Raw genomic sequence first — 25,886 nt, 5'->3', positions numbered from 1 at the left:
CTTGTAACATAGTCCCATAAGTCCTTCGCCACAAGAAGGTTACAGACTATAAAACTCCACAATGGGTAGTTTGAGCCATCAAGTTTGTCCTCCTGAGTGAGGATACCAAGGATGTTGCTCTGATCATTATTCCCCTGACGTGCCATGTTGTCAATGATAGACAAAAATTTGTAGCCAAATACTTCAATGCTGAAGTATAGAGTATACTCCTCAGAGTATCAAAATCCCCCATGATTAAGAAACAAGTACCAAACTGTCACACAAATACCAAAGTGTGCACAATGCTACCCAAATCAGCACTTAGCCAGTAAATTACAGCACAATATTGATGTACCATACCCGCCTCGAAATGTGTGCCCACAAAAGTACAAACTACAGCAACTAAATACCGATTCTTATCAATTATTACTGAATTTTCCCAAAATTCTCTGCCCAATCTGACTATAACAGCAATTAAATGCTGATGTACTGCTTGTTGCTTGCCTTAGAGTGCATATCAAGCAAAAGCTCTAAATTTCTTTCTAAAATTTCAAAGAAATTGAAGAAATTTGTACATTACAGCTAGAATTTCTGCTGAAATGTTGCCTCACAATGCATGTCAGCAGTGAACAGCAGCTGAAATTTGCCTCATGATGCATGCCGGATCCAAAAAACTAAAAAGCCCCAAATTATCTTGAGCCAATGTCGAAGAAATTGTGCAATGTCTAGGAGTTTGGTAACAATTTGTGCAAAGGGCCTCCAATCGGACAAAAGCCCCAAATTTTGGGTGGGAATGTCCAAGAAATTGAGAAATTTCTTCGAATTGGTTATCAATTCGAACTCTGGGAGCAAAAATTAGCAAAAGACCCAAATTTTTGGGCAGCACGAGCTGAGATTTGAGAAGAGATGGCAGAAATAGACTGGAAATTCCAAAAATTTCGAGAAAACCCCAAATCTGAAAATTAGGGCTTCTACACTTTTTAGGGTTTGCAGAAATTGGCGAGCAAGACTGAGAAAATGGCAGGCAGAGCTGAGAAAATAGCAGGTAGAGCTGAAAACAGCAGCAGCTCTTCCAAAACAGCAGCTCCTCGGGCTGCGTGGAGGGCTGCATGTGGGACTGCGCGTTGGACTGTGTGCAGGGCTGCGCGCAAGCTGAAAACAGCAGATCTGGAGCAGATGACTGAGCTGGACAGATCTGGAGCAAATGGACAGATTTTGAGCTGATGGCTGAACTGGACAGATCTGGAATACACAAGAGATGTCTCAGCTACAGCTCCTCCACTTCAGTAGCACCTCGCAGCAGCTGAAAACTCTTCCTCGAGCTGAGAACCAAGCTGGCAACAGTAGGACCTTGGGCGGGATGGCACCGGCTGACAGTGGCTGAACGGAATCCGTGCATACGAGCTACTCTGATACCAAATGTTGGAAAATGGCAACCAGCTGTGGAGAGAGAGAGGAGAGACAATGACAGCAAGAGAGCGAGCTGAAGCAAAAAGAGTAGAGTGTACTTGCAAGAATGAAAGATAGAGTGAAAGTACAACTTATTTTTAGGTCAAGGGTTGACCTAACCAACCTTCCACCAACTAACTAGAGTTAGGTTTATTTTACTCTAGAGCCTAGTGTCACTACTTTAAGTTTCTAAGACACTAGGTGTACACAACTTACATTGACACTTCAATAAGTGTCCACACCACACAAATTACATTGGGTGCTGCCCATAGAATCGCCAAAATCTAACAATAAGATGGTGGTTGGTCTGAATGATCTCGAACCACACAATACCCCACAACATACACGTTGGCCATAGATGTCCTTCAATAAAGTACCTGCAAGAAAACAAAAGAATATGCTACCACTAGAATAAAGGTGATCAATAAGAGATGTCCTTGGGATAATCAGGGTCTGTCGAGCCATGGTAAAAAAGAAGTTTGACTGAGGCAAGGTAGACGGGGAGTATCCGATGCCAAAGGGAACACACAATACCGGGTAGAGAGAGGGAGCAATAAATGCAGAGGGAAACAAGTCTTCCGTCTATAATCGTAACCAAAATCTAGGGGTTGGTAATGTACCAAGAGTGCCCGAAAATGGTGTACCTGCAATAAATGCAAATCTACACTGTTGCTGGCCCAAAAAAGAGGTCGTCCAACATCAAAAAGAAGTTGCCCTGGTCAAAAGGACCAGCCGATATGAGAACACAACAAAGAAAGAAACCTATCCACTTGTAAACAAGCCAACCAACAAAGAACAGGTGCCACCCAGTCTAAAAATGTGCTGCCCAGGAGGACCAATGACCTGCCTGCACAAAACGAAGAGACACATGGGCTGCCTACACAAAAACGCACGTAATGCAAGGCCTCATTCTATAGCACGTGTGCCGCGAGTTGCTTGCAAAAAACGTAGATCTGTTTTTGTATCGCCCAGCCAATAGAATGGCCCCCCCAACCTGTTTGATGCCGCCCACGTGCAATAATGGTGCCACCCTACCTTGTTTGACTCCAAGCGCAAGGTCTGTAACATGGGGATGATGCCTAGCAAGTTTTGTCATGAACAGCATGCTCCTTCCTCTTTGAGATCTCCGGCTCCCACATGTGGCTCTAATACCATGTTAGAGTGCACAACGAAAAGAGGAAAGAGAACACGAAGAGAAAAAGAAGACAAAGAGAATGTAGGAGAGAGAAGGAACAATGTAACTACAATGGCTGAAGGTTTCAAGGCTGCAATAGTCAACCCCAACACGCAGCTCTATACGTTAGTGTAGGTGCCAGACAATAGCAAGGGGATGAGAGAATGAGGAGGGCTGGCTGATCAGGAAGGATCAATGATGGATAATGGATAATGAGAGTGGGAGTGGGAGGGCAGGCTGCCTATATATAGACGAAAAATAGGGAAAACCTTAATTGTGGTCAAACCCCTTAAAAATAGCCAAAAGTACACAAAAAGAAATGCACTAATGTGCCTTCCATCTAAAGTGTCTAAAACACATAAAATGACAGACAAATACAATGTAAGAGCTCCTGATGTCCTCATTTGACTCAGACTAAGGCTCACAGGCAAGAGATGACCACACAAGGCACACATGACTACTAACAATATTCACACCTTTTTTTTTGTGGTGATAAGCTCATATTGTAGGCTACTACATTTTCTTCATTATTTTTTATGTAGTCAGCCAGATTTTTGGCATTCCTACACAGCCAATTTATTTACTGATTGGCTATTTATAGCCATTGCACCATTATTGGTCATTATTACCTTTGCAGGTTTCAATATACTCCAACACTCAAGGATTCTCCTTTGTCTTCCAATCCTGCCTTCCTTCATCAGCTTAATCTAATGCCCTAACTAACACCTTGGGCGGCATGCAAGGACTGATCAATCCTCTTTGTATTCAGCATTTGGAGTTTGATGCAGATTTTCTCCTTCCATTCTCTTCTTTCATTGCAGTCTCTCTTCTCATCTCTCTTCGCGTTCATGTTTCCTCTTCCGTTGCACACACTCACATGGTATCATCACCAAAGTGAGGATTCCGATGTTCTACAAAGAGAATACCACACTTAGCCTACTGTTTGGAGCAGATTTATCACAAAGAACGCAGATTTTATGCCTTGTTCGGGCCTTCTACAAAGTGCATGGGGCCTCTACAACTTCCTTCTGCAGGGTATAGCTGATTTTCCCTCTGTTCAGCTAAGCTAACACCAAAACGCACAAGTTTTTTGCATGTTTGCAAGACTATTTGAAGAGGTATGGAGTATTGTTTTGATAGGCTTGATGACTTGGATGCACAGATCGTTCAATCTTCCCTCAATAGGAGGTCCCATCAATCAAACCATCACAAAGAGGAATGCAAAGATCACCATTCAAAGCCTCATTCTTGCACTATTGGGTCAAAAAGATCGGAGTGTCGTCCCCTCTACTTCTCTATATGTTTCTCACAAGGTCCATACTATAGGTCCTCATGTAGCCATGATAGTTCCTTCTATTCAAATGCCATGCTTCCTTCTCTCCCCAAAGAAGATTGACTTCATGGTGCTAACTACTCCCTTTTGTTAGCAGTCGTGTGTCTTGTGTGGTCATCTCTTACCTATGAGCCTCCATCTGAGTCAACCAAGGACATTAGGAGCTCTAACAATGTATTTTTCTATCACTTTATGTGTTTTAGACACTTTACATGGAAGGCATATTAGTGCATTTCTTTTTGGGCACTTTTGGCTATCCTGGGCACCCTATTTAGGGTTTGGCCACTTTTGGCCCAAATTTGCCTATATATAGGCAGCCTACGTTGAGAAACCACTTCTTCAGTTCCACACACTTCATTTATGGTTTCGCACTAAGAGCCCCAAAAAGGACTCATGTCCACATTTTGGTCACTTTTTCAATGGGCGTCCACATAGTGGCGCGCAACCCTAGACAGCTTAATAGACAGTCACTTCATTCATTCTTCACTCTCTTCAGTCATTCTTTGCCACCTTCGTCAGTCACCACCACCACTTCCCTTCTCTCCCCAACCTCTTCCACTATCCTCACACCCCCTTAGGAGGACATTGCGGTTCATAGCTCATAGTTGCCTTCACCCTTCCTCTTCTGCTTCAAGTGTCATGTTTTAGCGTCAGGCATTGCGTTTGGAGCATCTTTCACTTGGCGTCACCATCATCTGCTTGGCGTCAGCACCCTTCTCCATTAGGCTCCACCTTCACTTGCGTTTTTCAGTGTGGAGATCTTCTCCTTACCTAGCATCATCATCTCCAACTTGGCGTCAACATCCTAGCCTCTTGTGACAATCTATATCACCAAGCGTCAATGATTTCATCACTTGTCTATCACAGGGGCTATTGGGACCTAAATATTTGTAGCGTGGCTCCTCTTCCATCACCTCACGTCATTCATCTATCATAGGGGTTGCTAGAACCTACGTTTTTACAACTTGGCTCCTTCTCCATTGCCATCACTTGTTTGTCATAGGGGCTACCGGAACCTGTGTTTTTACAGCCTGGCCTCTCCTCCATCAGCTGGCATCACTCATCTGTCATAGAGGCTGTTGGGACTTGCGTTTTTTAAGCCCGGCTTATCCTCCATCATCTGACATCATCATTATCCACCAAGCATCAGCATCTAGCTGCTCTCCCTGCGTTTGAAAACTCCGACAATCTAGGATTTGCGTTTTACTGCCTAGGTCACTCCCCGGCATCAGAGAACTGCAGTTTGCTCCCTCGATAGTTGGTGATCATCTTCCACATCTCTGACAGCATCAAAGAATTGCGGTTTGCTCCCTAAACAACTATCCTTCACCTTCCAATAATGATTACTTCAACAGTCCATTGCCTAGAGGACTGTACTTCGCTCCCTTCACTGTGCAAATTTCCTACAGGTGCTACCGCCTGATTCAAATAGGACAATGCAATTATTTTTTGAGCTTCGGCTCCGCTATATCAACTTTTCTTCTCATAGCATGATTTAGTGCATCATCACTGTATTCTTGTGTTTCTAAGTTTCTTCTCTCTCTTAGTGTTTGCTATACAAACTATATTACTCCCCGCAAACCCTACTGTCTCTCTGCACCGTCACTTATTTTGGCATGGCATCGGAGCATACCTAGTACTTTTGACATGGTATCAGAGCGCAGAAGCTCAAAGAACTTAAGACCCTATTCATCAAAGAAGGCAAAGACAGGTTGTGGGTGTCAGAAGTGGAGCAGCAATGGAAGTATAAATATATGCTCTAATAAACTGTTGAAACACAAGACAAAAGAGAAAGGAAAAGAAAGAATATGGAAGAACACAATACAGATGAGAACTCAGATGTATGCTCGGGAAATGGAATCTATATATCCAACACGAGACAGTCGCGTACAACATTGAGTCACTGGCTACATGGGCACCGGCACTGGCTCCTCTCTCCACGGAGTCTCCACACGTGTGATGGCAGATGAGTGACTGAGTGAGGAGGAGTTTGAATATATAGGACAAAAATATGTCCTCAATATGATCAGGTCGGCTAGCAATAAATGTTAAATATAACCAAAATGAAGACCACAAAAAATGCCTAAAATATCCTAAATAATGTCCCCAACCTCTGCATGCACAGACTCACACATGAGCTGACATATCTGCTAACACCCTCTCTTAGATCATGGGTGATTTGATACAATACAATGGTACAATGAGAATGAATCATAAACCGTACAACATAGAGCCACCAAGTAGAATCATGGATACCCAAGCACTGGGTGATCAAGCCACCACCAAGGTGCCTCGAAGAGAACCTGATATCGAGGTCAATTGTACCACCTTCAGAAAATAGAGAAGATCATAGCATATCTCTATGATTATTCCAATGTCTCTCACTAGTGTACATGGCCATCCTATCAAAAATGCCTCTAGAACATACGTGACTATGGATTCCCCGCCTTTGGCCAGACCGCCAAAGTGTCCCCTCATGTGAGCTCATGACTAAGAACCAAACCTGCTCTCTATCAAAGAAACATCCCATCATGAACCTAGATGTCAATCCTAGCTCTAGGATTTGAACCTGCCAGAGACTTCAATCAATGCATCAAGGAAGTCATTCTCTGGATCGTATGCATTTGTATAAATGTATAGATGAGGCGCGGCTGCCCCATCTCACCACCCTCTCACACTCCCTCTCTAGCACTGGAAAGTTGTGAGGAATGCATCATCACCACCACTAGAAAACAATTGAGAAAGGGGCCATCAAGCCCTTTTTGCGATGCGAAGAAGCGAATCCTTTCCACACCTTGGACTTCTCCTTGGTTGGAGGATCGGAGTCGGAGTTTGAGGAAGATGATGACTCCTTGGAGGAGTCCACATCATGTCTTCCTCTCCTTCTTCTTGCTGGAAGCCGCTAACTCTTTGCAGTCCTTCCATAAATGACATTTCTTCCCACAATGGTAACACTGGGTCTTCAACTTCCTCTTCGAACCCCTCTCTAAAGCTACAAGAGCCTCACTAGAATCTCCATGGAACTTAACATCAATGGAGGTGCACAAAGGAGCCATTTGTAGAGGATTTAGAAGAGAAAGTAGAGAAAAGAAGGTATTTGGAGAGGAAACATAGCTAACCCACAAGCATAGACTGCAGAAAATGAGAGTACACATGCAGTATTCACCAAAATCTAACCAAAACAAGAAGAAATCTATTGCAAAAAGTTAAAAAATCAGCCACAAACTGCCTAAAACAGCAAAAACGGCCTGAGAATGCAATCGCCCAGCCAAGAGGAGATGCAGAGACACCAAAATGCAAGTTGGAACTGACACATAGGCAAGAGAGGTGTTGACGCAAGCTCTATAGATGCTGACGTCAACAAAAAACGCGAGAAAAACAGGTTGCCTGGTTGGAGCAGCAATTGCTTGATCAGCAATGGTCAAAATAGTCCTGAAATCAGCAAAGAAAACACAGCAAGAGCATAGAACCTGAATTTTGATACCATGTTAGAAGCGGAGCAGAAATGGAAGTGTAAGTGTATGCTGTAATAAACTGTTGAAACACAAGACAAAAGAGAAAGGGAAAGAAAGAACACCGAAGAACACAATACAGATGAGAACTCAGATGTATGCTCGGAAAATGGAATCCATATATCCAACACAAGACAGTCGCATACAACAGTGAGTCACTGGCTGCATGGGCACCGGCACTGACTCCTCTCTCCACGAAGTCTCCACATGTGTGATGGCAGATGAGTGACTAAGTGAGAAGGAGCCTAAATATATAGGACAAAAAATATGTCCTCAATATGATCAGGTCGGCCAGCATTTAATGCTGGTCACCTAGCAATAAATGCTAAATATGACCAAAATGAAGACCATAAAAAATGCCTAAAATATCCTAAATAATGTCCCCAGCCTCTACATGCACAGACTCACACATAAGCTAACATATCTGCTAACAATGGGTTCGGCATCATCTATTGATTTTTCCCTTCATTTCCGTTGAATCCCCAAGAAACAAAGATACCCTTCTCTTCCTCTCCCACCGACCCACCCTTTTACAAGTTAATACTACAATGCTATGTCTTCTCCATAGGCAAATTGACAGGCCACTTGGTGCTCCTCTTCTAGCATCACCGAAACCCCCACTGATGCTTACCGCCATGGACCTTTGCTTCCTACCCTCGCTGGAGTATATGCATCTACCCCAAGCACTTGATGTGCCACCTCTCCCTTCTGGACCACAGAGTTTATTTAGCACCGGCTTTCAGATTTTTATGCTTAAGGCAATAAGACATATCTGATGCACACTAAGCCCTTTTGAGCCATAAGAGAATCGACTAGTACTACGGCCTCTTCACAACCGTTGCAATGCGCTATGGAGGTTGCTTCTACCTCTTCTAGGGTTTCAAGAATGCCACCTCGACAACCCGCAGTTTTACAGTCCGCTCCACTAAGAAACAATGATTGTCAAATATCGTCCTCTCAGCAATCCGCTTCTTCGAGAGACAATGATTGTTCGGCACCCTCTATTACTTCGGCTCCACCGTTCACTCCATTGAGAGACAACGATTGTTGCTCAAACTTCCCTCCGCATGAATCTCACCTCTCCCCACCCTCGACTACTCAGGTTCAAGAGGCCACCTCTAGGAGTTCAATTCCCTGGATAAGGGGGATTCAAAGGGGGATGTACTCTCTTTGCACTCAGAGGGGGACTCTTGCACCTCCACCCTCAGAAGGGGCTTCTACTTGTTTGGCTTCAGAGAGGGCTCTTGCACCCCCACGCTCAAGGGGGGCACATCCTCGTCGTGAAGTTCGTCACCTACCCTTTACTCTTTTGGGATGGTTGTTCTCAAGAAATCATTTCTCCTATTGATACCCAAGATCTTCAAGTACCGCCTAGATTGGCGCCTTGGAGATTCAGCCGCGACTTGGTGACATTTCCAGCATGGAGTTACCGAGCTAGTGGCTTCTCTCCCGAGATAGAGTCAAGTTCTACAATTCATCCCGTCTATTGTTCCTTACTACACATTACCTTTCACGTGGAAATCTTGGATCTCCGGGATCCTCTTATTCTTCATCATATCTCTCTTTGCTCCTCTTTTTTTATCCCTTTTTAGGTCTGAGAGGGGATGTTGAGAAATCACTTCAGTTCGCACAGTTCATTTAGGGTTTCGCACTAATAGCCCCAAAAAGGGCAAGTCTCCACATTTTGGTCACTTTTTCAGTGGGCGCCCACACAGTGGTACACCACCCTAGATAGTGTATGCCTATAAATAAGCTATCACTTCATTCATTCTTCACTCTCTTCAGTCATTCTTTACCACCTTCTTCGGTCACCACCACCACTTCCCTTCTCTCACCAGCCCCTTCCACTGCCCTCACACCCCTTTAGGAGGGCATTGCAGTTTGTGGCTCATGGCTGCCTTCACCCTTCCTTTTTTGCTTCAGGTGCCCTATTTCAGCATCAACCTTTGCATTTGGAGCATCTTTCACGTGGCATCTGTTGAGATATCGAGCTCCACTCGTGATATGCTAGGGTGACCGTTGTGCATTTATGTCACCGACTTGTCAGTTGCGCATGCGGTTGGTACACCGCCCATGAATAATAGCTAGATGACAGCTATCCTCATCTACTCTAGTTCGTGGCTCAATTAGTATGCCACCTTAGTTAGTTGAGTTTGGTTTGAGACCCATATATAGGGTTCTTCTATTTCTATGTACTTGACTTCTTTTTGGCTTACACAACTAAGAAGAGGAAAACTATTTTCAGCCTCCACCTTTGTGTGTATTCCCCATTGTGCAAGCAAGAAAGCTACAAGTGAGACTCCTTCCTTCTCTCCCACAATCTTGACATGGTATCAGAGCCTTGTTCGTGGTAAGGAGCTCAAGAAAGCAAGCCAAGCTCGCGGTGTTCTGGTAAGAGGAGCGGTGTTGCTTTCATTTTCTGTTTTGGGAGCAGATCTCTGCAGGTAGCACAACCGGAAATTGCAAGAGTGCATTGTCTCAGGTTGAGACGCCCTTCGCGGTGAAGCAACAGGGCAGTATATGCTGCGGGAAAGGGCTTTAGCCCTTGGTGACCCTGTTTTTTTTATTTGAGGCCATTTCGGGGCCTTTTTGGAGGCGGAAGTTTTCTGCACGCACTCAAGAAAAAGGCCCAGTTTTATGCTGTGCGACCACTGTTCTACAGGTCGGTGAAAAGTTACTGTAGAAATTGCATCGTATACCTATGCGCAGAGACATTGGGAGTTACAGAATCATCCTTGTTGCCTGTTGATGCAAAATCGTCACTAGGAAGTGACTGTGTGGTCAAATACCACTTTCGTCAGTTTTGCAGATTTGCCCTTGTGAGGCTGAAGCTGTGTTTTTTGTAGTGACAGAATTTTTTACAGTGTTCTGTAATGGCGTCTGATTCTCTTTCACAGATTGTCACTGAAAAGCTTGACAAGAACAACTTCCAAGCATGAAAGTTTAGAATGACAAATTTTCTTATGGGAAAAGGATATTGGGAATTTGTTGCAAGAAATGAAGAAGAACCAATTCTTCATGATGTTCCCAATCAACAGCAAATGCAGGCATTCAAAGCATGGTATAAGAGAGCTAGGAAAGTTATATACTGGCTGTCTATCAGTATTTCAGACTCTATGATTGTGCATATTCAAGATGCAAGTACGCCAAAGGAGACATGGGATACTTTGTCAAAAATGTATAGCACAAATACGCAAGCCAGGAAAATGCAGCTCAAGCAAGAGTTGCATAATGTGCAAAGAGAAAGTATGAGCATCAATGACTACCACATGAAGGTGAAGAAGATTGCAGATGCACTTGCTTCCATTGGGTCGCCAGTGGAAGATGATGATTTAGTTTCTGTGACCTTGAATGGTCTAGGAAAGGATTATGCATAGTTTCGGACATCCATTTCAGTTCGTGAAAGATTTCCTGATTTTGAGGAGTTGATTGCTCTTCTAATTTCTGAGGAGCAGAGAAATGGTGGTGCATCTTCTTCAGGAGGAACTTCAAAAGAAACGGTCTTCTCCTCAAATGCTGAAAGAGGTAGAGGAGGCCGATTTGGAGGCCGTGGTAGAAATCAGAATATGCAGCAAACTCAAGAAAACCAGTCCTATGGAGGAGGACGTGGTAACTCTAGAGGCAGGGGGAGCCAAAGAGGTCGTGGTGGATGGCAAAGAGGCCAAAATGCAAACAACAATGTTAAATGCTACTACTGTGGTAAAATGGGTCATATGGCTAAAGATTGCTATAAAAAGCAGAATGACATCATGAATGGGAAATTGCAACAAGGGAATTATGCATCTTCTAGTAGACAGGGTGATGACAGAAATGAGCATTTGTTTATGATGCAGCACATGAACAATTCTGTGACAAGTGCAGAAGAAAGCAACGATGTGTGGTATGTTGACTCAGGTGCATCAAACCACATGATAGGTCATGCAGAATGGATGGAGGATGCAAGGAAAATGGAAAAACTAGGATTTGTGGAGACTGGTGATGATACTGCACATCCTATTGTGCAGATTGGAAAAATTCATTTGTCTATGCAGGATAGGAAAAAGAAATACGTGTCCGATGTATTTCATGTCCCAAATATCACCAAGAATCTGGTTTCTGTTGGTCAAATGGTTGAGCAGGGCTTGCAGGTCAAATTTAATCCTCATGGATGCTTTGTTGAGGATATGAAAAATAAAGGTCGCTTGATAGCAAAAGGAAAGAAGAAGGGCAGAATGTTTACGTTGGATGCAGACATGTCTGAATTGAGTGCAGCAATGTTTGCACATGGGACCGGTGTAGTTGCAGATATTGATATCTGGCATAAACGCATTGGTTATGTTAATGTACAACGACTTAAATCAATGTAGGCCCAAAATATTGTTGCAGGATTGCCTAAATTCAAGGTTGCAGAAATGCATAAGGTATGTGAAGCCTGTCAGTTTGGAAAACAGGCAAGGAAACCATTTCCTAGACATGTTCAAGAGACTAAGAAGCCATTGGAATTAATCCACTCTGATGTGTGGACTACTAAAGCTGCATCTCTTGGAGGCTGTCATTATTTTGTTACTTTTATTGATGACTATAGCAGAAAAGTTTGGGTGTATTTTATGAAAAAGAAAAGTGAAGTTTTTGGGCATTTCAAAACTCTTAAAGCTATGGTTGAAAAAGAAACAAGCCTGCAAATAAAATGCCTAAGGTCAGATGGAGGGGGAGAGTATCTCTCAAATAAGTTTGCAAGGTTCCTGCAGGAGCATGACATAAAGCAACAATATTCATGCAGTCATACCCCACAACAAAATGGAATTGCAAAAAAGAAAAACAGGCATATTGGAGAGGTATCTCGTGCCATGCTCAACGAAAAAGACTTGCCAGATTTTTACTGGGCTGAAGCAGTTGCTACAGCAGTCTATATAATGAACAGGACTCCCACTGCAGCAATACATGGGATGACTCCAGAGGAGAGGTATACTGGTAGGAAACCAGATATTTCTCATTTGAAAATTTTTTGTTGCATTGCCTATGTACATGTGTCAGATGAGTTGAGATCCAAGTTGGATCCAAAAGCTGAGAAGTGCATCTTTATTGGTTACTCTCTGCAGCAAAAAGGGTATAGATGCTATAACCCTTCTACTCGTAAGTTTATAGTGAGCAGAGATGTTGTTTTTTATGAGATGAGTAGCTGGTATAAACCAGTAAATGTGATTGATGATGTAGATGCACAAAACGGTAATGCTGCACATAATTCACAGCAGCAGTCACAAAATATTAGTGGACCTGGAGCGTCCTCTAGCAGTGGTTCACATTCTTCGCCATGGACAGGCAGATTGAGATCAGGAGAATCTTCTTAAAGCAATGCAGATAGTGGTATTCAAGTATCACGAAAAGGAAAAGAGAATGTAGATCAGCCCATGTTTGATGTGAATGCAGGTCACTCTTATGTGGATGGTGAATCCAGTGGCTCAGAACAGAGCATTGATGATGAGTTGGGTATTCCTTCTATTGTTACACCTGGAGTAAGGAAGACCAGGGATGTTTTGAGAGCACCTGGGAGTGAACCTACTTTGCGCAGCTCTACCAGAGCTAGGTATCCTGTGGATAGACTGAAATATGATGGATTTACAGCCATTCACTATGCATATATGGTCAAAGTGATACAGGAACCAGAACCCACTTCTTTTGAGCAAGCCATGGGAAAAGAAAAATGGAAGAAAGCCATGGATAAAGAAATGGATGCCTTGGAAGCAAATGCTACATGGGAATTGGTACCTTTGCCTAAAGGTAAGAATGCAATTGGCTGTAAGTGGGTTTATAAGGTGAAGCACAATGCAGATGGTTCTGTGAATAGATACAAGGCAAGATTAGTAGTCAAGGGGTATGCACAAACATATGGCATTGATTATGAAGAAACATTCAGTCCGGTTGCAAGGATGGCAACCGTAAGAGCAGTCATTGCTATGGCTGCATCAAAGGAATGGTCTTTACATCAGATGGATGTAAAGAATGCCTTCTTGCATGGTGATTTGCAAAAAGAGGTATATATGGAGCAGCCACCAGGTTATGTACATGCTGTTCATCCTGAGTTTGTTTGCAGGTTGAAGAAAGCATTGTATGGCTTGAAACAAGCACCTAGAGCATGGTCTGACAAGATAGGACAGTATCTTGTCACTATTGGCTTTCAGATTTCCAAGGCAGATTTCTCACTTTATGTGAGAAAAACAGAGAAATGTATTATGCTACTTGTCATTTATGTTGATGATTTGATTATGACAGGTGACAGTGATGAAGATATCCTTCATGTGAAAATGCTATTGAAGCAAAAGTTTGAGATGAAGGATTTGGGAGAGCTGCGTTATTTCTTGGGCATTGAGGTGATTAGATCACCAAGTGGGATACAGCTCTTGCAGAGGCAGTATGGATTGAACATGCTGTCCAAATATGGGATGACAGGCTATAAGCCTATTTCAGTTCCTTTGGAGCAGAATGTGAAGCTGAGCACAGATGCAGGTGAGCTTCTGGAAGACCCTACTATGTACAGACGCATAGTAGGAAGTTTGATTTATATGACTATTACCAGGCCAGATTTAAGCTATGCTGTTGGATTGGTAAGTCAGTTTATGCAGGCTCCAAGGAAACCGCATTTGGATGCGGCTAGACGCATACTCAGGTATGTGAAGTCCACATTGCAGTATAGACTATTTTATGAGACTGGGGTTCAAATACAGTTACATGGATACACTGATGCTAATTGGGCTGGTAGTATTTCTGATAGACGATCTACCAGTGGATATGTGTTCTCTTTTGGAAGTGTTGCAGTCACTTGGAGCAGCAAGAAACAGCCTACAGTTGCCTTGTCGAGCACAGAGGCTGAGTACAGGGGTGCAGCAATGGCTACATGTGAGGTAGCTTGGTTGCATAAGCTACTTTATGATATGCATCAGCCTACAGATGGGCCAGTTGTCATTTATTGTGACAACATGAGTAGTATACACTTGGCAAATAACCCAATCTATCATGCTAGAACAAAGCACATTGAGGTGCATTATCACTATGTGCGGGAGAGGGCTAGGTCTTATTGATCTAGTTTATGTCAGCACAGAGGATCAGGTAGCTGACATATTTACGAAGGCATTGGGCGCAGAGAAGCTGCGCAAGTTCAGAGACCTGCTTGGTGTGCAGGAATTGGGATTGAGCTCGAGGGGGAGTGTTGAGATATCGAGCTCCACTCGTGATATGCCAGGGTGACCGTTGTGCATTTATGTCACCGACTGTCAGTTGTGCAGATGCGGTTGATACACCGCCCATGAATAATAGCTAGATGACAGCTATCCTCATCTACTCTAGTTCGTGGCTCAGTTAGTATGCCACCTTAGTTAGTTGAGTTTGGTTTGAGACCCATATATAGGGTTCTTCTATTTCTATGTACTTGACTTCTTTTTGGCTTACACAACTAAGAAGAGGAAAACTGTTTTCAGCCTCCACCTTTGTGTGTATTCCCCATTGTGCAAGCAAGAAAGCTACAAGTGAGACTCCTTCCTTCTCTCCCACAATCTTGACAGCATCACCATCATCTGCTTGGCATCAGTACCCTTCTCCATCAGGCTCCACCTTCACCTATGTGTTTGAGTGTGGAGACCTCCTTGCCTAGCGTCATCATCTCCAACTTTGTGTCAGCATCCTAGCCTCTTGCAACAGTCTACATCACCAAGCGTCAGTGATTTCATCACTCTCTATCACAGGGCCTGCCGGGATCTACGTTTTTGTGGCCTAGCTCCTCCTCCATCACCTCGCATCATTCGTCTATCACAAGGACTGCTAGGACTTGCGTTTTTGCAACTTGGCTCCTCCTCCATCACTTGGCATCACTCGTCTGTCACAAGGGCTGCTAGGACGTGTTTTTACAGCCTGGCCTCTCCTTCATCACTCGGCTCGCTCATCTGTCACAGAAGCTGTTGGAACCTGCGTTTTTTCAGCCCAACTTATCATCCATCATTTGACATCATCATTATCCACTTGACATCAGCATCTAGGCTACTCTCCCTGCATTTGACGACTCCGACAAACTGGGATTTGCATTTTGTTGCCCAAGTCACTCCCCAACATCAAAGAACTACAATCCGCTCCCTCGATAGTTGGTGATCAATCTTCCACATTTCCGAAGGCATCAAAGGACTGCGGTTCGCTCCCTCAATAGCTGTCCTTCACCTTCCAGTGATTACTTCAATAGCCCACTGCCCAAAGGACTATGTTTCGCTCCCTTCACTATGCAGATTTCCCACAGATGTTGCCACCTAATTCAGATAGAACAATACAGTTATCTTTTGAGCTTTGGCTCCACTGCATCAGCTTTTCTTCTCATAACATGATTCAATGAATCATCACCATGTTCTTGTGTTTCTGAGTGTCTCTCCCCCAGTGTTTGCCGTATATACTGTGTTACTCCTCACAAACCCTACTGTCTATTTGCATCATCGCTTATTTTGACATGGTATCATAGAATACCTATTATTTTCGACAACCTACCCTCCCACTCCCATTATCCATCATCGATCCTTCGTAATCAGCCAGCCCTCCTCATTCTCTCATCCCCCTACTACCATCCGGCGCCCACACTAATGCGTAGAGCTGCATGTCAGAACTTGGGGCTGACTGTTGCAACCTTGTACCTTCAGCCATTGCAATCACATTGTTCCTTCTCTCTCCTGCATTCTCTCTTTGTCTCCTCCTCTCCATGTTCACTTTCCTCTTTCCGTTGCGCACTCTCGCATGGTATCAGAGCCATGCGTGGGAGTCAGAGATCTTGAGGAGGAGCTTGCTGTCCGCGACAAAAACAGCCAAGCGTCATCTACACATGTTGCAGCCCCTGCATTTGGCATCATACAGTGCAAGGCGGTCTGTTTCCAGCCCATTATAGGCTGCGTTTACCAAGGCCATTCTGCGTTTTGACCTAGGTGGCCAATGGCCATTATTCAAGCTGGGCGGCACTATCCCTGCACCTGGGCGGCTTCTGATAAGCTGGGTGGCCATTATACAGGCGGGGCGACACCATTTTTGCAGGAATAGGCCTGTGTTTTCATGCAGGCAGCACCCCCTGCATCTGCATTTTGGATCTCAGTGGCCTCTTTTCAGCTAGGCGGCACGTTTTCTTGCTGTGGGTGGCTTCCTTTCAGCTGGGCAGCTCATTAGCACCTTGGGCAGCACTATTCTGCAGGCTTGGCAGCCTGTTTTACAGTACCGCACCTAGACAGATCTGCATTTGAGCAGTCAGCTTCTTTTTTCAGTGCTGAGTTTTGTACCAGCATAGTCGTCTCCTCCTTGGGTGGCCCTGTTCTCCAGTTGGGCAGCCATCTGCAAGTGTTTACATCTTCATTCTCTGCGTCTACAGCAGGTCCTTGCAGCTCCAGGTAATCTTGGTCCTCTAGCAGCCCCTGGTTGTTTGCATTTACAAGGTGAGGACCAGTTTTTCATCTACATTTACTGCTGCACCTCTCTACCTGGCATTGCGTGTTTCCTTCAGCATCGAATACTCCATGTCTACCTTGCCTAAGTCAGTCTTCTTCTGTACCATGGCCCAACGGACCCGGATTATCCCAAGTATACCTCTTATTGGTCGTTGTCATTCCAATGGCAGCATCTTCTTTGTTTTTTTTTGCTCGTATTTTTTAAGGACATTCAGGTTCAACATGTATGCATTGGGAATCATGTGGTTCAAGATGATTCAAACTAACCACCACCCTATCTCTCTTTTCCGCTATGTTCTTCCAAGGTTTTCAGTCCCCCATTGGCATTGATGGCATCCTCTGAGTAGGTGCCAATCCTACCTTTATCCGCATCTGACAAGCTAGATGGGACGAACTACCCTCTATGGTCATGCCACATGGAGTGCTTCCTCAACGACTATGACCTTTGGGATTTTGTAATTGTTCCTATACCCCCACCTACTGTGGATCCTCATGATGGTATGACTATGGATTTGGCAACTTTATGGAATCAGTTGATTGACAATGCCCACTCTTTTCTCTTTTTGAGCTATACAGATTTTATACTCACACATGTTAGACATATCCACACCGCCACGAAGGCTTGGCAAAGATTGCCATCTCTCTTCTAGATCCATACATTTGGGCATCAATTATCTCTTGAGTTGAAGCTACGGCAACTTTTTGTCGCACAAATTCCCCTATGATGAGGAATCACATCCACAGGATGGAGGAGCTTCGAGATGAGCTTGCATTCCTTGGTATGGACATTTCTTTGGAGGACCTAGTTGTGACACTTCTCTCACATCTTCCATCAAAGATATATGAAGTGTTCTACACCAATCTTCTCACTTCTCGTAGTCGAGAGACTCTCACTTGGGAGGAGCTTGTCCCATTGGTGCTTGTACACAATGTGCATCATAGTGAGAAATTCTTGCGGAGGCCATGTACATGGCCATGCTAATGCAGCTGTATCTCCAAGTATAGGACAAGCCAATCAAAAGATAGGGAAGGGAAAGAAGTTGGAGTCATCTTCTGACTCTAATACAAATTTTGTGGGAAAGTGTAGAGAATATCCATGTGTTCTCAATGTAGGAAGACCTCATATCCCAAGGAGCAATGCTAGAGAAAATACCCTCACCTTTGTCTGGAAGCAAAGTGTGGATCTATATCAGAGTCTTCGCCTGCCTCTTCTTTATCACCCATCATTACCACCAAGTCAATGTTTCTACACATTTATTAGGTGGAGGAGCCTTCTTCGACTATCTTGTCTTCTAAGCATCCTTGGCTAATTGACAACGGTGCATCGAGTCCTATGACTCCCCAAGATGCTTTGTTGCAGAATCTCCATCCGTCAGAGGATATCATCACTACTAGTAACATATTTTCGGTGTCTATTTGTGGTGTTTGCACCTTGCCTCTATTAAAAAGTAAATATTGATGCATTGTATTGATTTTTTTTTATTTGATGACAAAAACTGAAATGATGATGGTGATGCAAAATGCATATAGCATGAAATACTATACTCATTCCAACTTTGAGAGGCAAAACTTGAAGAAGGAAAATTAGAAGAAAAGTTACAAAACTTTTTCTTATAGTCACCTCTTCATCGTGTATTAACAGATGTATATGCAACATCTAACGAGAAAAAAACTATATATATCTTCATTGAGTAGTTGTTGTCAAATTGCTATCTTTCTGTCAAGCTCTTCAACCTTCTTGGCTTTGTAAGCCATGATGACCTATAGCTCCTCGTCTATGATAGAATAAGCACATGTCTCTCCAATGTAGTCACAAGAATCTCCACTTATGTCGGAACCTTGCAGAGTTGGTTGTAGAAGCACTCCTGCTCAATTCTTGGCATAGGCTCCTTTGGAGACCGAGTTGGTGTGGAAGTATTCGATGTCATCTTCCCTTTGTAGTTTCTATTTCTAAACATAGAACTTCCAATCAAGGACCTAGGTTTCTTCAATGAGTATCTAGCTTTAATACCATATAAATAAATACTCATCTATAAAATACAAATGTAGTCATACGACAAACACACAAACTGATAGAGAAACATAGTTATAGTTAAGGCTAACACAGAGACAACGAACACAAAAGATAATGAAATCTAAACAATGAATAGATACAATGTTCAATCCAACAAACACACTATGCAAGGTAAAAACTAACCCCTAAACTCCTATGTCTTGAGAACCGAGGCAAAGAATATGAGCAAAACGGTTTGTCATACTCTAACGGATCCCAAAATGCAGTAGGCAACCTCTGAATATGTCTAGCAACATCAAACACAAGTTTGTGATAACCAAATTAGTAACAAATGGACAGTCGGATTAGATAAACAACATACGCAGCAAGTACTAATGATGTGGCAACCTAGCGATGCAGCTAATTTAGTAAACATAGCACAAATGATGACGTAGTAGTTCGAATAACTCAAGAAATAGCAAATACAAATGTGTATGATGGTGTGGGAGGTCAGGTGGCTCCAGGAACAGCAAACTGCATATCAGGCTAGTCGTACAGGCTGCAAACACATGAAATAGGCCATGTGGCGGTAGGTGGCAACAGGAGATGGTGCAGTCTGCAGTCACCTGGTTGGACAGCAAGCTAAAGGCTGGAAACAATCATGAACAGCAGCAGAAGGCTTGATACCAGGCTTCTAATGATATGAAACAGTAGATAACAGCTCGAACTAAGATATACTCAATGAATAGAGTGTGGACAATAAAGAGAAGGCAGCTACGAGCATCAAAAATGAGATAAGGTTGAGTGTAGGGTTGTTTTGTTTGCAGATGGCTAGGTCCTCCCAAATTAGGCTTTGGCTTATGGGACACAAACACCCTCTAGGAACACATTTCTTTTAATGAAAGTTTCAGTAATTTGATTAATTAAGCTTGTTTTGGGCCTATTTAATGTGGCTAATCATCATGTAATGCATTTTCAGCTCAACAATGGGTGCCTTGCATTTCATATCAAAAGTCTGCAATGGAGATTGGCAACCTCTTTTTCTCTTGGTCTACAATGGCAGCTTGCTTTAGACTTGGTCATCCTAGCCTACATATAGCCTTGATTGAGGCTTATGATCCATTATTTGCTGCTACCCAATCCGAGGAACAATAGGTGCAAATTCACACCAGCTGCCCAAATTTGATCCTTCCCAGTTCAGTCCTCTTCCACTTCAACTTCAACTCAATGGTAGCCTATTCTACTTGGTGACACCCATAGTTAGTGGCAATGAAACCTAACATCAACTATTGACACTTGATATTGAGATTGACCACCATATATTCAGTTCTGGACTTTGAAGAACAATATACAGGCTATGTAAAATAGGGCAGCCCCTTGTCTTGATGATTCAAGCTCCTTTGCGAATCGTCATGGTAGAACTAATACCTTCACATATAACAAATAAGCACTCATAGAGATTGCATATACACACACGGTGTAACCCATTTATAATTTATTTTTAAAAGTCATAAAATATAATACTTGAGCATACCAATATAATGATACAAATCAATGTTCGTAAATGCACATTACTTATAGACTCAATATTAAAAATGTAAAAAGTAACATTCACTCACAAGCCAGGAGGGGTTGTAATCATGGGATCCCAACTTGTGAACAATCCTTTACAATATTGTTGGGCTTGTGGAATGTGGAATATTTCATCCTACAAAATATATTGAACAAGACATCAGTCAAGTGTGTACAAACTATCAAAATGTGAGCAAAAATCAAAGTTGATAAATAGAATATCTATAACAAGATTTTAAATCATGAGCTTACTTAAAGGAACAAACTAATTAAAATCATTGATAAGTTAATGATGGCTTGGAAATGACAATGAGTAGCATTTGTGCAACCCATACACATACAAAGCCTCTTGGTATGTATCTACATTAAATAAGCACTTAATCATACTTAGCAAATATCAAAACCAATTCAGATTTAGGCATAGCCTCTTTAAATGAATCTACAATAACATAGTTTAATTTCCACTAAGGAACTATCGACCAGCTTGGAGTCCAACAATGAGCGAAATGAAAAAGCTCACATGCTCATAAAAGGAAGGGAAAGTGACTTGTGCATTGATTAACCCAAAATGAACCACCAAGAATTCATACAAACCACTAAGTGCAAAAAAGGTTGTGCATATATCTTGTGGTATCACCCTCACTCACTTTTAAAAACGATGCAAGGAAGATATTTGAGCCTCATGGATGATCCAAAATATGGTCCATTCTGTAAAGGGAGACAAATTCTTCACTACAATTTTGTTGAGGGCTCAAGAATCAATGCACATCCTCAAATGGGTCATGCCTTGGTAGATCTTCCACTTGCTTTCTTATTTCTTCTTATTGTGAGAGTGTGCAACGGAAGAGGAACACAAACATAGGGAGAGAAATGAAGAGAAAGACTGCAATGAAAGAAGAGAATGGAAGAAGAAAATCTGCACTAAATCTGAATGAAAGCTGAATAAAAATGTAGACTGATCAATCCCTGCACACAGTCCAAAGCGTCAATGAGGGCACCGGATCAAGCTGATGACAAATGGCAGCACCAAAAGACGGAGGACAATCTTGAATATTGGAGTGTGCAAGAAACCTAGAAAAGATAATGACCAAATTAGTGGAAACGTGCTATTTATAGCCATAAATGTCAAAAATTGGAATGAATTATGCCAAAAAGCTGGTCAACCTGCAAATAATCAATAAAATACTCCAAGCGGCTCATAAAAATGCAGATTGCCACATAACAATGCCGATCGCCTCATGCTAGTGGGTGAACATAGTCCAAACCAACTAAAAAAGAAATGCACAAGCTCCAAAACCAACCAACTGTGAAGGAAACTGCTAGGGTTTGTACTGAGGACACACAGAGTGTACGACCACGACACAAACACAAAGAGACAAACACAGACACAGAGGGAAAAACTCAAACCCTAAATGCAAAACTCAAAAACTCAAACCCTAAACGCAAAACTCAAAACTCAAACACAAACAGAAGAAGGGAGAGAGAGAACACAACTCTGAAGTGAATGAATGCTATAAATGAATGTAAGAGTGTACAGTGTGCTCAAGGGCAAAACAATGTCGGAGTGTGACGTCCACCGAAGACGGATCCCACGTCTGTGACCACCAGTCGGAGTGTAGGAGTGCTAAATAGTGAATGGCAGCAAGCTGGTCACCAAAACACAACAGTCTGGAGGCTGGAAACTGGTAAACGCAGCAGTGTACCACCGATCGGAGGCTGAAAACTGTGCACAGTCTGCGGTAAACAGCAGGCTGAAATAGTGTCTGAGAATGTCAGGGCCTGCAATGCTGAAAACGCAGGCTGGCTGACCCTGGAGATGATGGACAGCAAGTTGAATAGCAATCTGGGACAGTCTGGAGCAGTCGCCAGCAGCTGAGAGCTGTCACCTACAGCATGGACAGGCTAAAGATAATGTGGCTGCAGTCAATGATGGCTGGACAACAGATGGAGATGGGCTGCTATAACCGGTCTATGACTCACATAAAGCGGTAGTTCCTTCAATTAACACCTGGACTTTACATGCACACACATAAACAGAGACCTCTCTCCCTCGCTCAACACTAGATTGGCCACGAAGACCGGCGCCCCTCTCGATATTTCTTTATCAATTAAAAGATAGAAAATTACAAAAATGGTAATGTTCCAAAATACATAACTTGTGAATAAGTGGTTTTCATCTCTTCTAAGTAAATCCCAACTGCATAGGAACAGTATAGCATGTCCAGATCAACATCCCTTACTGTCCAGCATATGCGGAATTCACTGTTCTTACTATCCAACACACTGTTCTTACTGTTCAGCATGTGCAGAGTTCACTGTTCTTCTTCAGCGTGAGCAAAGTTCACTATTCTTACGATTCAGCATGTGCAAAGTTCATTGTTCTCATTCAGCATGAGCAGAGTTTACTGTTCTTATTCAACATGAGCAAAGTTCACTGTTCTTACGATTCAACATGTGCAGAGTTCATTGTTCTCATTCAGTGTGAATAGAGTTCACTGTTCTTATTCAGCATGAGCAGAGTTCACTATTCTTACGATTCAGCATGTGCAGAGTTCACTGTTCTTATTCAGCATGAACAAAGTTCACTGTTCTTATTCAGCATGAGCAGAGTTCACTGTTCTTATGATTCAGCATGCGCAGAGTTCACTGTTCTTATGATTCAGCATGTGCAAAGTTCACTTCGATGGAATCAATCCATCATGCAAAGCATTTCTTCTGAGAATAGAGAGAGAGGTAATCAGAGGGAGCAAGCTCTATCTCCGTGCTTGAGTCAGAGACGCAAAAGTACTCTCCATGACTGTTTTCTTGCAGCAATCTGCCCTCAGCTCCTCAAAACTTCCTTCTCTCATCTGCCCCTTATGCCTATTACGTTTTTTTTTAATGCTCTCTCTCTCTCTCTCTCTCTCTCTCTCTCTCTCTCTCTCGCGAATTTGTGCCACATGGCATACATGTAACAATTTTTCAATTTAAACCTTTCGGTCTAAAATTCTCCATGATAGGTGCAAAATTTAACCTCAGCACAGACCTGAGAATTAATCCTCGTGTAAAAACGAAGACAATGACGCGAACAGATTCTGGGGTCCAAAAATAGTAACTCCCTAAATTTTAGGGATGGTGACCTCTGCATTCCTCAAGTTGTTCTGTGCAACTTTTATCATTGCGACCACATCAAAAGTGTAATGTGACTCAGTTACAGTGACTTTTATTCCCTGAGCATTCTCACATGTGTATCTTCTATCTTGGCCAAGCTCATTGTCTTATACCATCTCCAGTGGCTAAGCACACAGTCCCAAACCATTGGCATTCTATTCTTCAGTGCCCATTCAATATGGAACTGGTCCTAAGACTCAGACAAACCATTAGTCCAATTTTTCCCAATGGCTACCTCTTCCAGCCATGCAAAGATCCCGCTTACTCCAAGAGAACTCTGGGGGTAGAAAGCAACAGCAACAAAAGAAAAGAAAAATAAAATATTTACGTAAGTAAATAAGAAAAGAAACTGTAAAAGGTATCACCACCTAGTGATATACCCCCCTCTTGAAAGAAGCAAGCTACCTCGATTGCATGCCACACATGCTAACGGATGACACAGGGCGATAACAAGATTCTCCATGTTATTAGTGCCATCGCATGTATCACTTGCTAACAGATGACACGGGGCAATGTTAGGAGTTCCCCCACTACCATTTGTGTCATCGCAAGTTCAAGTCTCACATAGATGGAGGATTACATCCTATATCCAACTATGATTATTAGGAGTCTTTCTAATATACATGTTTCCAGATGCAACACAGGGCGATAGTACATATGCACGAACTATTAGTGTCACAACATACATATTCATTCAACCAAAGTGTAACAAATACAACTTCAAAGCACTGAGATTTCATTCAATGATACACATGTTAATGCTAAATGTAAGCCATACATTATGCATTATTCAATGAGATACAATATTCAACTGTACAATAGAGAATGTACATTGCTTCAAAAAGCATTCTAAGTCACTGTGGATTCCAGTAAGAAAGCTTCTCGGTAAAGTTGCAATAACTGAGGCGAATCTGCCAATTCAACCTCTTCCATCCATTTGGCATCCATTGGTGAATAGTTCTTGAACTTCACCAAAAATCTTCTTATAACTATCCTTATGTGCCAGGATTTGCTCAAGAACTAGAATCTCATCTAATTCCTCTACTTCAGGTTGTTCCTGTTGAACCAAATCTTTTGGCAGCTCACCAATAAAAGGCCTCCATAGGCTCACATGGAATGCATTATGAATTTTCCAATTCTTTGGCAATTTCAGCCTATATGCTACGTCATTGATCTTCTCTGAGACTTGGAAAGGGCCATAATAACGTATACTCAACTTTGGAAACAAACGTTCCTTGCCCTTCTGTTTTCTCAAACGTGCCTTTTCAAAATGCAATAAGACCCAATCATTCTTTTTGAACAAGATCTTCCGACGATGACTATCAGCAGCTCTTTTTTGTTTAGCTTGTGACTTTTCTAAGGCATACTTGACCTTTTTATATGCTTCTTCCCAATCTTTTACATAACGATTTGCTTCAAAGATATTATCTTTTGTCTGCAAAATGGGAGGCAATTTCTTTCCACCTTCCACAATCTCAAAAGGTGCTTTGCCAGTAGATGAGTGCACTGTATTATTATATGCATACTCAACCAATGGCAAGTAGTGTTCCCAAGAAGTCTTATGATCTGAAACATAACACTTCAGTAAATCTAAAATAGTCGAATTTGCTTCTTCAGACTGTCCATCAGTTTGTGGAAGGAAAGAAGATGAAAATTTCAGCATAGTGCCCATGTTTTTAAACAATGCTTTCCAAAACAAGCTAGTCATTCTTGGGTCTCTATCACTGACAATTGAACGTGGCATTCCATGGTATTTGAAGATATTTTGCATAAATATCTTTACCATGTGTTCTGACTTAACCTTTTTCCTTACAGGAATGAAATGTGCCTGTTTGCTGAATCTGCAAATGATAGTCCAGATTCCATCATTCCCTGAAGAAGTTCTTGGAAGATCAAAAATGAAATCCATGGCAATACTTTCCCATGGCTTTTTTGAAATAGGCAGTGGTTGCAATAACCCTGGTGCCTTCTGTCTATCAAATTTGATCTTTTGACATACAAGGCAAGATCTGACATATGCATCAATATTAGATCTCAAGGCTGGCCAATAGAAGAAAGTCTCTACCGCTTTGACTATAGCATCAATACCACCATGTCCTGCATACAGTGGAGCATTACTTTCTAATAGAACTTTTGGCCTTAGCTGTTTTGTAACGCATAGTCTTCCATGCATCATGATAAAGCCTTCTTTGAATACATAATGATCATGATGTTGGCCATTGATCAAATGTTCATAGATTTCAGAGAAATCTTTATCATCAGCATACTGCCCTTTCATATCATCCAA

At 42.5% G+C, this 25,886-nt stretch overlaps 1 protein-coding gene across 3 annotated transcripts in view; it reads right to left on the bottom strand.

Annotated features, from left to right (window-relative positions):
• ALG10 (DIE2/ALG10 family) overlaps window positions 1-25,886 on the bottom strand; it is a 90,704-nt gene that overhangs the window by 40,603 nt on the left and 24,215 nt on the right. For all 3 annotated transcript variants that reach the window (XM_087689098.1, XM_087689096.1, XM_087689097.1), the window contains exon 2: window positions 20,497-20,585. In XM_087689098.1, the coding sequence (XP_087545224.1) occupies window positions 20,497-20,585 (89 nt within the window). The remainder of the gene's footprint in view (window positions 1-20,496; window positions 20,586-25,886) is intronic.

The sequence above is a fragment of the Lygodium microphyllum genome, chromosome 12, assembly GCF_053477565.2.
Source record: "Lygodium microphyllum isolate KBCC chromosome 12, Lygodium_microphyllum_v1.1.10, whole genome shotgun sequence".
NCBI classification, from domain to species: Eukaryota; Viridiplantae; Streptophyta; class Polypodiopsida; order Schizaeales; family Lygodiaceae; genus Lygodium; species Lygodium microphyllum.
This window is presented reverse-complemented; position numbering and strand designations above follow the sequence as displayed.